This window comes from Brachyistius frenatus, unplaced genomic scaffold (assembly GCF_029030835.1).
Source record: "Brachyistius frenatus isolate BFR_SWC_R1_liver_20210118 unplaced genomic scaffold, ASM2903083v1 Contig_58, whole genome shotgun sequence".
Classification (NCBI taxonomy): domain Eukaryota; kingdom Metazoa; phylum Chordata; class Actinopteri; family Embiotocidae; genus Brachyistius; species Brachyistius frenatus.
The window spans coordinates 1,227,916-1,241,076 of NW_027210657.1; the positions used below are offsets into that span (position 1 = coordinate 1,227,916).

A 13,161-nucleotide genomic window follows, 5' to 3' on the forward strand; every position below is an offset into this window, starting at 1 on the left:
ACAAAGAATATTAAAATCATAATGGGTTTTATGGTTGCAGGCATTTTGATGTTTTACATATTCAACACAAATATTGAGACTTAAATTAGTAAGTTTTCCTTCAAGCGGCACTTTTACAGTTGTGTATTTTTCAATAACTCAACACACGTGACTGTCTTGTCAGATGAATATGAAATCATATTCTACAGTGAGTCCTCGATGTCTAATGTGCTCAAAGAGTTATTTCCCAACTTAATTCACCGAAAAATGAAAAAGATCTGAGCAAGAAAACACAGTAAACAATGTAGAGAATGTGTAGAGACACGTTTTCTTTTCTTTTTTTACAAATTGATACAAATACACAAGATACAGATACAAAACCTTTGACTGCTGAGTGCTGCCCATGTGGTCCAGCATTGAATTGCACCTGATGTGGCAGAAGAAACACGAATAAATACACACATGCAACCGTAACGAATATCTATTAGCTGGAATGCACAAAACCTCCCAAGAGCTGCTTGTGGAAACGGACGACAGAAAAACACATTTTGTTCTTGTGTTTTTTTTTTTTTCAAACAAGTGATATAAAATGAAAACGGGAGGGGAAAAAAAAATAATGGGAAGTGATTCAGTGAAAGGTTTCAATATCTGCTTTTTTCCTCTTAGCAGTGACACACTCCTGAGACCTTTGTGAAGGAAATGGATCAGTTCATGTGAAAAATATTCAAGTCGGCACTCAAAGGAGTGGCGATGGTTATTTTACTTGTGGTCTAGGAAACGGGGAGGGGAGGGGGGGGGTGTCTCGCTAGGAGCGCTGAGAGCTCTCACACAGCTTTGCGGTGGTACTCTGGGGGGGCAACCTCGTAGTCACTGGCACTGAAGAGGGTGGACGAGTTCTTTACCAGGTACCTGAAGGAAATCGACAATTGACTGTCATTGTGGAGCGAGAGAAGTGGCTGCTGCTGAAAGCTCAGTGGTCGTCGTGTTTTAGATTACTTTCTAATTACCAACAAACATCTGGCAAAAGGAATTTTGAACGATAAAAGGGTGAAGCCTGTTTGCCTCTATCTTTTTGTAAAAAAAAAAAACTGTGGAAAACCGAGGAAATGACCATACTGTTGGCAGGTTAAGGCAGCTCGAGGCTAAATCTCCAGTGCTTGCTGCAAAAAAATGTACAAGCTCTACAGAAAATAACACTTTTTACTTCAGAAAATGTCAGACAGCTTGCTTGTACAGTGTTTTAATAAGTTAATTGTCCCTTCTTCTGGACAGATAAATTGATGTGTCTGGTCCTTTATGAGTATGAAGGATAATACGCCAGATGACAAATGAGAATAGAGCTGCAGTAAAATGCTGACGTCCGCATGAAAGGACAGTGTAATTATTGAAGCGAAAAAAAAAAAAACTCTGCATGTTCACAATCCATACATTTTCTAGTCTGATGCTCGAGCTGAAGACTTCAGTTCCATATGAAAAAAAACAAACATCAAAACTCTTATCTTTATTTTTGCCGATAAGCCACGACCTACAGACTGTGCACTTTCTGAAAATGCAACATAAAACGTGTGCTGTAGGTAATGTAATGGTACGAAATGTCACCATTCAACTGCCTGAGAACTGCATTTAGCTCAGTCAGTGTATCTGTGTCCGCAAGTGGGATTCAGAAACAATTTCTGTCTTTGTTTTGATTTTACATAAACGATCAAAAAGATTAAAAAAAAAAATCAACTATTTTCAATATTCATTCTGATAAACTACCCAAAAGTAAGCTCTATCAGTCATAATGCGCCGAGACAGGTGCAGTCAGTCTCGGCAACAACAAAAAAATACTCTCGGGAGCAGAAAATCTATTTCATGTCTTTATGTTTTAAAGCCTGACTGCACTAACAGACTGTGGCTGTAACAAGACATTTGAGAATCAGCGAAACATGACATGGAGTCTCTGGTGGTCGGCTGGGAGTTAAACCTTACTTGAGGAAATCTTGGAGGTAAGTGAGCAGCAGAGCCAGACTCTTCTCGTCTAGTGGAGTGTAGGCCAGCATGGCTCCGATTCGAACTGTTGGTGGAAGAAAACGGATGTGAGAAGCGCTGCAGAGGGAGACGGCAGGCTGAAGGAGATTCAGGACTGATTTAAAACTGTGTGACTGTAAAACTGCGTCAGAAAAGAAAAACGCCTATGTTTGTTTGTCCATTTGTTTGCAACCACAGATTACAGTAAATGTTCTAACTATTACTTTTTATACTCCAGCTGAAAAACATTAAAACCACTGACAGGTGAAGCGTGAAGTTTAAAACAACAACCCAACAATAAATCCTCCATTTGTGAGGATTATCATGTTTAATTGTAATTCATCTGATTGAGAGAAGTATTGATTTATTTAAATGGTCATTTTTGGAGACTGTAATTTGCGGTGCTGTTAAACTGCACTGGGTTATCCTGAGAGGTGTTCCTAATATGTTGTCCCTCTGTTGAAATGAATTGGGTCAACAAAATATTAGGAACACCTCAGAGTACAGGTCAAAATCAGACTGAATAGCAACTGAACATTATAATCCTTGGGTTATCGGTGAGCTGTCGTATTAATTGTATTTAATTTAATTCATTTAATTGTATAATTATAACTGACTGGGTATTTTTGAATTTGTGTGATCAACTGTAAACTTTTACAAAAAACAGAAAGTATAATGTTGCCATGGATACACCGAGTTGCTCTGTGAGCAGCAGGATGAGTCCGGTTTTATAATTTGTAAAATTACATACGCCAAATTACCTATTTATACAGACTTATTATCTTGTAATACGGAGATGAAAGGAAGAGATCATTTCTCTGAGAATATTTCTCACTATAATTACCAGAGCGGTCTTTTGTGACTGCAATGCGCCTCAGTAGTTTCCTAGTTAATTCTGTAAATTAAATACCTGAGTTCCTTTGAAGGTTTAAAATGTAACACTGGAGTATCAAATCTAACATCAATATGACAAGTTAATTTCAAAACCTGTGTTTGCTTAAATATTTGTGAAATGAAGAGTCATGTTTTTAAGAGAGATCAGCTTCATTCTTCCGTAACTGTGCCAACACATTGAGCTCAACATCAGATATTCATTTCTGTTCATCCTCCAACGGTTATGCTATGCTCGCCTATCATTAGATCTTTGTATCTAATGAATAACATCTATTATCAAATGAGCTAAATTACCATTTAGAATCCAGATAGGTCATTTTAGTCATAAGAAAAATAACTGAAATTATCAATAATTTCGTGACACACTGTTTGTTGACCTGAGTATAATTGTGGGGTCTTGTAACTGTGCATGCGTTATTTATGATGCGCACTGTGTGTAATCTTTAATGCCTCAACAATATTGATAGAATAATGTGGTCTGAGATCAATTTGCTGCTTGTACAGTGGAGCTTATTTTAGACAAAGTTTTTTTTACAACTGGACAAAACAGCTAAAAGCAAAGAAGAAAACAAGTATTCCATTTTACAAGACTCACTTTAAATTGTTAACTTGAAGTTTGCCTGCACTTCAAGAAAGACGATTATTTCAATGAACTTTTGAGAGCAATGATGCTTCAATTTGGCTTCTCAGTCGTCGACATTTCTTTTATAAAGAAATAGAAAAGAACAAAAAAAAAAAAAATCAAAAAAAAAATCAAAAGAGTCATAGTTATTTAATAATATAATTTCATTATCTTTTAATAAGTCACTCTATGGAAGACAATGCCTCAGTGTTGGCATGTGTGTGTGTGAGCTGCATGCATGCTGATCGCCTGTGGCGGCACTTAATGTGTAAAACAGAATGCAGGAGTTTCACGGGTCTTTACCAAAGAGACGCAGCAGGTGTGGCGCTCCGTACACCTGAGACATCGGCATGTCTGGGTGTTCAGCTAGGATCTCGGCATACTGCGGCCTCTCAAACTTGTACAGCAGCTGAGTGCCCAGCATGACGTTGAAGTACTCCCGAATCCCCGCCACCACTTCGTTTACTGCAAATTCCCTAAGAGGACAAAGAGTTACATATTTGTCTGAAGAGAGCTGCATTCGGAGGTGACAAGGAACTCTGACCCAGATCTATTTACTTATTACTATTATTATTATTATTATTATTATTTACCTTAAATTTGTTCTTGTTAATTATCTGAGACAGCACACGAATGCACCAGTCCTACAAGACTCCGTTACTGAACAACGACACCAGAGCTTAGATTACAGCAGAGGTACTTTTCATTGTATTTGAAGAAAGAATCTAATTTTAGCGAGTTCATTTTCATAATCCACTGAAATGAATAAAACCAAAACGCAAGTCTAGAAGACAGAAAGAAAGAAAAAAAACATCTATGCAGAGGAAAAAGGAACACACAATCTGCTGTAAAATAATCATAATCATTTAAATGCTATACAATTTCACAGGGTGTAATTAAGGTTGAGGTAAACTGCACAAAACTGTCAGAATCATTTTCTTTACAGGACACCAGGTTTCTCTACTTTGACATTATTCAGAGAACTACGGGGTGTTTACTTACTTATTGTCTGAGTTTCCTTTCGATTTCTTGTAGTTTGCATAGTCCTCCAAGACGGTCTCTACATTCTTCTTAGCGGGTAGGTGAAATAACTGGGAAGCAACGAAAAATTATTATTTTAGTCAAAAACCTTCAGGTTGGTAAAATTGTCAAAACATCAACACTGAAGGTAAATTACAAGGATCCCTACATATTATTTCTTTCTTTTTTTTTTTTTTTTTTTTTAACCAGGAAGTCCCATTAAGATCAAAATCTCGTTTACAAGGGAGACCTGGCCAAGAAAGCAGCTGTACATATTCACAAACATTAAAATGCAGCATACACAACAAAATATACAAAATCCACAATAAAACAGCAAAACATGACCTCTTAAAACTCATGTTCTTCGGCTCACGTATAAAGCGTGTCTCTCGGACTGTGTTTTTTCATCTTTGCAATGTTGCCAAGATCTTGGACATCCTGTCTCGGTACGATGTGGAGAAATCTTTCCTTGCATTTGTTACTTCCAGGCTCCACTACTGTAATTTGGTATCGTCAGGGTGCCGAGGTCGCTCTCTGAAAGGCCTCCAGCTGATTCAGAAGGCTGCTGTGAGAGTGCTGATGGAATTTCAGGAGGGAGGGCATATTTGCTTTATTTTAGACTTTATTAATCCCACAGTGGGGAAATTTAGTCGTCACAGCGGTATAGAAACACTTTCATTGGCTTCACACAAAATCAAGAATAGATTCTGCTCCTCACATACAAAGCTTTAGAAATCAAGCTCCTTCTTACAATACAGATCTTTTTGTACCCTATTATCCCAAAAGAACTCACCGCTCTCCGGATGCAGTCCTGCTTACGATTCAGAGAGTTTACAGGACAAAAATGGAGGGAAAAGACTTTTGTAACTTTTTAAGACTGAGCTCAAAACGTTCCATTTTAATAAGGTTTACAATTACGGCCAGCTAACTTGACCTTAAACTTCCCCTCGTTAAGTTCTCCAGGCATTTGTCACTACTGCCTGTTGTTTTTGACATTTCCTTTAACGTTGATATTTAATTGATCAAGATAATATAACATGTTTTAGCATGTTGTTTTATTATTCCTTGACTTTGATATTTTAATGTAGTGGTTTTTTTTGTTTATTTGTAAAGTATATTGGGACTATGTTCCTTGGTAATTTTGCATAAATAAAATAAATATTGTTACATTGCTCAGCTAATGCCTCCTGTGTATTGCTCTGACTTTGAAACAATGTTAGTAAGTTTTGGCATCATTTCAAAGTCTACCGAATTCTAAAGAAAAACAAAAGAAGGAATTAATCTGCACTTTTAAGCATTTTCTGACAAAAGAATCGAGGATTTTTGTTGATTTTTGACACGTTGTTTTTCCACTCTTTTTTTCATTTAAAGATCATTAAGTTTACAAATGGTCGTTAATTAAGTATTTCCATTATTAGATTTCTCACAGGTAGTTTTTATAAACAAGATACATCAAATATATATACACACACACACATATATATATATCTTCTACTTTTGCTGTGTTGTTTGTTTCACCTGTTTCTGTCGGGTGATGAGGTCCCAGTCGTCCACCAGCCAGGGTTTCAGCTCCTCGGGGATCTTCACCTTCACCTCCACACGGTTGGTGAACATCTCTTCCTGAACACAGAAGACACACACATGTAATCACATCTACAAAACATTTCAAATTTCTGTTACAAAGACACAAACAAGAACACAAAATGAAAAGCTTTACTGCAAAAACTACTGTGTGATGAGAATTTTCCCAAATGAAACAGCAGGAAATTGTGACTGATATCAGCTTCAATACACACATGAATACTGTTATCTTTTGTTGACAGCCTGGTTTGTGTCCAGTTACAGTAATTATTTCTACTCTTAGCTGCATGCTATCGATATTATCTTCCGTTTTCCTTCTGAGGAACATGAGGCTATTCTATTCACCTGAGATGGACCACATTGTGAAACTCTGTGGTGAAAGACCTACTGTGACCCACAGGGGACATCGGTCACAATCATAAAGGGAAAAACTGACTCTACAAAGAACTTGCTGCTTGAAATGAGAAAGATCAAGGACCGCTGTAGAGCCTTTCATTTAAAATGTCACTGTCATTTTAAACACTTTCGGGCCTTCAAACCCCGATATCTCAATATTTTATTATTCTGCTCACACTTCAGGAACAAAGCTCAGCTGGCAGTTTAATGAAATAATCTCAAGTCACATCATCAGTTGTGGTTTGCGTACAAAAGCCAAGTGGTGAAGTGGCTCCCAAACACAAAATCTTTTCCAGCTTTATCCACAAATAAAACGCCATGCCTTTAACGGTCTAAGCAACATAATCGTGTAAATGTGGCTCCACAATGTTAACTGATGATACATACACTCTCCACGGTTGGGTCAACCCGAGCCCTCTTCTTCCGTGGTCCCTGGGGCGGTTCTCCGCTGCTGGTGCCTTCACCCGGCCCTGGGGCTGAACGAGACACCCATCCACAGCTTATGAATTATGTAGAAGTGTTTTAATAAAAGTTCCGTGAGATCCAATTGGAAGGTAGTGAAAGCATTTCCTTGTTCGGAACAGATCCATAACAGGATCTCTAAATACCACAGTGATTTCAGGCATAATGGACGAGCACGTAAACAACTGCTTGTAATGTATTCTATATCCGTGGCTCCCAGAAAGCAGCACTTCAACATATGTTATTTGTTAATAAAAAAAATTCCGGGTGATTTTCAAAGAATCTATCAGCCTCTAATTTAGTCAGAGTCATGAAGTACATCTTACGTATACTGTATTGTTGTTAAAGTACTCACAGGGCAAAAGAAAAGGCAAATACAAGCAAAAATAAATGTCAAAAACACAGACGATGGGATGTCTTTGCCATTTTTAGATATTTTGGTATTAGCTAAAATAGTGCATGAGCCTGTGGTTCAAATATTCAAATGTTACTGTCTAGTTCTGGTGTACTATTAATGAAAAACGTGTTGAGTACAAATATTTTACTTACTCTTCTGTTTCGCCTTTTTCACTTTCCTAGGATGCAAGAAAAGGACATTTTAAGTGATACTATGATATTAAACATGTTCCTTGGTACAGACTAGGGCTGGGAAATATCATATCAGTTTTGTTATATGAGACTAGAGTGAACCTAGTCAGCTGGGACAGCCTCCAGCCTCCTGTGACCTTGATCAGGAAATAGATAATGGTTGGATAAGAGACTCAATATTGTCTTCGATGTTAGATATTGTGTTGTTTTTTTTTCCTGTTTTTTAAAGGCTGCATTACAGTAAAGTGAAGTGATTTTCTGAACTTACCCGACTGTTGTATTATTTGTTTGTAGCCACTCAGTCTTTATATCCACATTATTTGTCAAAAATCGTATTGGGTAAATATTATGTGAAAGCACCAGCAGTCATTCCTACAATATTGTCGTGACATCTGTAGCGAGGAAGTTGGTCAAGTACATTGTGATATTAGATTTGATCATCCAGCCTTAGTACAGACACCACATCCAGTCCAAGCACGCATACATTACTCCACACAGTTTACTGTCAGATGAATTGACAAGAGGTAGGAAAACACGCTGGACACTTACAGATCAACATTTTTCTGCTGCACAGCAGCAATCTTCTTGCTCGGTGCTAAACCCCTCATCTTTCCCTCAACATAATGGTCCCTGGAAAAGAAAAAAGAATTAGTGAGGATTGCTTTTACTGACCATTTGCACTGTCCGAATGTTTTAACTCATAAAGCAGGAAAAAAATAAAAAATAATTTAGGTTTAAAATTGAGTGCAAATGATGTTGTTTTGTTGAAGCCCTGTTAGAAAATGATTTACAAACAATTAACATTTATATAAAGTAAAAAAAAATGTCTCAAAAACTCTAATCTTTTTTGCACAAACAGGTACACTTACTGATTGGCCTTTTGAAGCTCTTTTTGTTTCGCAAGGTTGCTGTCCACATATTTGAGAACTCTGCTTTCAGGAACCCATTCATCCCAGCTGCAAAAGAAATAAACATCTTACACCTTGAAGCTGCAATTGCAAGGAGATATTATTCACATCACATACATACCAAAGGGAAAAAAACAAACAGCAAAGACAGAAAAATCTAACTGTATCTACAGAAAGCTGCTCACTTTTTGTTCCATCCGCTGTAATGAATGAAGTATTTAATCTGCTTATCCTTTATGTTGATCTTGACACACTGAAACGAGGAAACGCACATGGCTGCGTTAGTCGGTGGCTCTGTTTTGCAGCAGTTAATGAACAACCAATACACCAAACAGAGAGGGAGAGAAAGCAGTGACACAAACCTTTGCCTCATAAAGCAATGGCCCATGAAAGCACAGGACTCTTTCACCTGCAAGGAGGGAAAACTAACGTGAGGAAGGAAAAACAAAACAACAACGCACCATAATACACCGAATAACCACAACATGTTCGCGTGAAACAACTCGACATAACACAATGAAGGTTTTCAGCTACGTTGTTTTTGTTTTTTTTAACATAAATGTTTAACCGAAGGAGCACAGCGACTCTTTTTGTGTCACTTTAACGCAGGTTTTTGTTGTTGTTGTTGTTGTTGTTGCAGCCAATACACAGCATTAAACAAGCTAGCTAACCGTTAGCTTAGCCTTAACGTCTGCTTTTTTTTTTTTTTAGAAGATAAAGATTTTTTTGGGGGTGGTGGTGGGGGGGGGGATATGTTTTAATTCAACTCGTTCACATTTGTTAGGCTATAATAACCGGCGACTGGCGAATAACTTCTTTTGTCGAGCAGCAGCAGCAGCAGCAGCAGCAACAACAACAACAAACCCGCCCCCCTTTTTCCAGCCGTTAACGAGGGCATCGTCCGTGTTCAGGGGTTGTTGTTGTTGTTTTTTGTTTTTTTTTCTTTCCGGGTACCGACCTTCTTGAAATTTAGGTTTAGGGTCCTGTTTTGGCGCCATTCACAGACTCAACTGATCGAATCTCTGAATGATCAAATTCGTGCATCGCCAGAGTCCATTTCTTCTTCCAGGCACAAACACCTCCGACATCGGCGCCAGGGCGAAGGAGAAGCCGAGAATGGCCTGCTTTGCTGCGGGTCACCTGACCACCATGAAGCCTCGGAGCTGCGCTGCGTTCACGTGCTCCTCCCGAAACTCGGAAAAAAAAAAACAACAACAACCAAGATTTATAACGGAATATCGAAACCAAAATATATAACAGACTTAGCAGGTGTTGTTTCTTACATTGTAAACACAACAATATTTTTTTTAATTTAATTTGTTTTTTTTGTTGTTATTTGTTGATACCCGAGCACCGATTGCCGTGTTGTTCTTCAAGGAATTATTATTCCGTTTTATTATTATTCACCTTAAACAACTGCATTTTTTTTTATTTATTTTTTTTGGAGGCTTTATCATATTCAAAAACTCGTGAAAGTTGGTACACGCGTCTCTCCCGGTGAAAAACTTCGTGTTTTAGTGGAGTCGCGAGTGGGCGTGGCCAAGGAATTAAAAGTTATCATAAGAATTATTTTTCATCGATAGGTGTGCCCGTTTCAGCCAAAAAGTGACCCAAAAGTCATACCATAGCATGTTGTCCAAAATAATTTGGACTACATACATATATATATATTTTTTTTATTATTATTATTATTATGAGGAAGCAGGGGCTCGAACACCGACCTTCTTGCTGGAGGGGGGGAGGTGGGGTAACAGTACTAACCACTGCACCACCTCTTCCCAGGGGCTTACCTCCATTGTGACAAATCTTTGGCTCACTGCAACCTATAACTCCACCGCCCACAAATATTCATTCAAATGCGACCAAAATTGCCGCAGACATTCTTTGGTTAGTAGATATACGTGTTTTCAAGGGGGTCTGCCGTGATATTGAATATCTTCCTTTAATGTGTAGTGTATGCAAAACTTTTCCTATTTCTCCAAACATTTCAACTTCACTAAAAGTTGAATCACCATCAACAGGCCGAGGTGGAATCTGAACCATTAATATCAACCTTGGTGAAGTCGAATCTTTTTACCTGTTGAGTTCACCAGACTGTCGGTTGAGTCACTGGAAGCTCTGAGTGAGCTCCGTGAAACTCTTTCTCCTGCCGAGTCTCATTCTCCGGCGCCGAAGACAGTCCAGCGGTCTATGACACCGACTCCGAGCTGGAAAACAACCTCATGAAGACAAAGGTTCGCTTAGAGGGACTTGCCCTCGGTAAACCATGAACCTCGTGTGTCCCTCTAAGGGTAAGCCACACAGCTTGTAAGTGCAGTCATACTACTACTACAACAAAACAAACAAAAAAGTCCAAGAGACTTTTTTTCTTCATTGTTAGAAGTTGCCTCCTCACAGTATATAGTATATAGTATAGAGTATAGCCAGGGCGATGCGGCTAAGTTTGATGTTTCGCCGTGACACAGGAAGTTGATGTTTAAGGTCAAACGATGCTCCAAACGTCGTGAAACTTTGCACACCTGTCAGAGGCACCAACTTTCATGACTTTTTGAAGATGTTAAAGCCGCCAAAAAAAAGGCATTTATTTTTAAAGAAGAATAAGGAGCGAGATCGAGCAAAAAATTAAAACCGCAAGCGGGAATATACCGACCCTGTCGTGCTGCACGTCGGGGAGCCGGCGGCCCCGACCCGCTGGATCCCCGACGTGCAACTGGCGAGGGCCCGCAAATCACTGCTTGCAATTTTAATTTGATATTATTTTGCTTGTTCACGTAGGTATATCATCTGGTACTGGATTAATAACACTTACATGGTGTTGCTGTTTCTTGTACTAATGGCGGGCTCTACTGGCTTGAGTGATATCTTTATGTGAGTGACACGGTGCCCTCTGTTGTCCAACCACCTATCACTGTTAATCTAATTTCTATTGATCACAAACTAGCAGCTTCTATGGGAGGGGAATTTCTTTCTACACATGCAGCATGACCTTCGACCTATCTTGGCACCAAAAAAAGGTGGTTTTAGTGTGACGTGTGTGAGTGTAAGATTACCTTCTCCCAAGGGTTTCCAAAATTCACTAAAGCGTTTTTAAAAAGTCCTAGTCATGAGAATTGTTTTCATGTTGAGCAGCAGAGTGAAGAAAGAGGACATTTTTGTGGAGTCACCCCAACAGGGTTTCTCAGCCTTTTCTGGCCGCCAAACACTTTTTTTTTTTTTAGGTCACAAATGATTTCTCATGAACTCTGAACTTCGTGAGTTGTCATACTGTCATGTGAATTGAATCACAACATACTTCAATGTATCCGTCATGTCATCATCTTAATATCAAACTGCTAATCTAATTTTCTTTTTCACATGTTTTGCAATTATACAACAAGCGGGAAGTGACTTTGAATACTAAGATATGTATTCCAAATGATGAAGGCCACTGCAGAGACACCATTTCAAGCCTCTGTGATGGACTATTTTGGTGAAAGATATAGAAAAACCTACTGAGTTCCTACCAGCTGCAACTGTAAACCAGCTTTCACAGCAACAAACATAACCTGAACCCGACCCGAACTCTAACCCTACTGCGTAAAATGAATTACCCTTCCAAGACCAGTAAACATCTTTTAAGCCTTTCAAATCGTGTTTATCAGTTACTGAGGAGGTAAAGTGAGCTGAAATGGAAAATATACACTTTATGTAAAAAGATCCCGGCGTGGTTATTAATGAGGGCCTGCATGTAAAACGGCCCCCAAAAAATAAATGCGTTGTGAAAAATACTCAAGGGAACAGAAAAACAATGTTCAAGACATCTGTCAAACTGATACGACTGTCAAATAAAGCCCTGAGAGCCTTTTACATTTTACTCCATGAACCAGCAACTGTGTTTCACTACATCGCCGTTAACCCTTTAAGCCCTCGGCTAGTTTTGAAATTTTATCATCCACCTTATTTATTTTAACCAGTGACCGCAGCAGACTTGTTTTTTTGTTTTTTTATGGTCTCATGGCCCAGTTAGTTTTATTTTGAGACCCTTTGAAGTCACTAAACTCTATATTTAATTTTACCCTCCGTGCATTGGCCCCTTGATGTTAAGAGCTTACTGTTGACTTTCAAGACTCTCCGAGGGCTCTCCATCCTATTTAGCTGACCTCATTGTTCCATACCAGCCGGAGATCCTCAGACAAAAGGACATTTATCTCCTGAAGCATGGCTGAAAAACAAAGGTTGAGGAAATTAGGTCGACAGAGACAGTGACATCTTTTTAATCTCGCCTTAAAACATATTTACATTAGAGAGCCTTTGCTGATGTTAGTTGATTTTAGTGATCAACTTCTTTTTTTAATTTTTTTAATTTGTTTTACAGTTGTTTTATATGATCACTGTGTTGCTGGATTTTAAGCCTTGTTTGATTTTAAACGTTGTTTTTGTTTTAATGGCTTGTTTTATGTGAAGTGCAATATAAATAAAGATTATCATTATTATTATTATATGGAGCAGATTGTAAGGGTATTAAAGGGCTCTGAGGTCAATTATGTTAGGATAAATTCAATTGAATTCACATCGACCAGCTTATATCAGTAAGATATTACTTATACAGTACATGACTGCAACACAATAACTTATCAGTCAAAAGGACAAGTATTTTTACTTTTGATACTTAAAGTGCATTTTGCTGATTATACTTTGGTCTCGCTTTTGAAATTTTAAATG

The 13,161-nt window shown here is 38.3% G+C and overlaps 1 protein-coding gene across 2 annotated transcripts; it reads right to left on the bottom strand.

Annotated features, from left to right (window-relative positions):
* Nucleotides 1-284: 284 nt before the first annotated feature.
* Nucleotides 285-9,600, bottom strand: LOC138625013 (mortality factor 4-like protein 1). Of its 2 annotated transcripts, none has more exons than XM_069705665.1 (12): nt 9,419-9,596; nt 8,823-8,869; nt 8,646-8,713; nt 8,422-8,508; nt 8,102-8,182; nt 7,514-7,539; nt 6,890-6,978; nt 6,044-6,145; nt 4,508-4,596; nt 3,809-3,981; nt 1,951-2,035; nt 285-888 (listed from the first exon to the last, which is right to left on the bottom strand). In XM_069705665.1, exons 1-12 carry the CDS (start codon nt 9,456-9,458, stop codon nt 804-806), a joined length of 972 nt encoding a protein of 323 aa, XP_069561766.1. In that variant the 5' UTR covers nt 9,459-9,596; the 3' UTR covers nt 285-803. The 2 variants fall into 2 exon arrangements, 1 of the variants encoding a protein (XP_069561766.1); XR_011311200.1 differs by lacking the exon at nt 285-888 and adding an exon at nt 3,479-3,585 and having other exon boundaries at nt 1,948-2,035; nt 9,419-9,600.
* Between the last annotated feature and the right edge of the window lie 3,561 nt (nt 9,601-13,161).

What these genes read in the sequence shown, in the direction of transcription:
- LOC138625013 (XM_069705665.1), bottom strand. Translation starts at nt 9,458, where the DNA reads ATGGCGCCAAAACAGGACCCTAAACCTAAATTTCAAGAAG. An exon ending in TAAACCTAAATTTCAAGAAG is followed by an intron (nt 8,870 to 9,418) that starts GTCGGTACCCGG and finishes CCCTCCTTGCAG; the next exon opens with GTGAAAGAGTCCTGTGCTTT. An exon ending in TACCTCCAAGATTTCCTCAA is followed by an intron (nt 889 to 1,950) that starts GTAAGGTTTAAC and finishes GATTTCCTTCAG; the next exon opens with GTACCTGGTAAAGAACTCGT.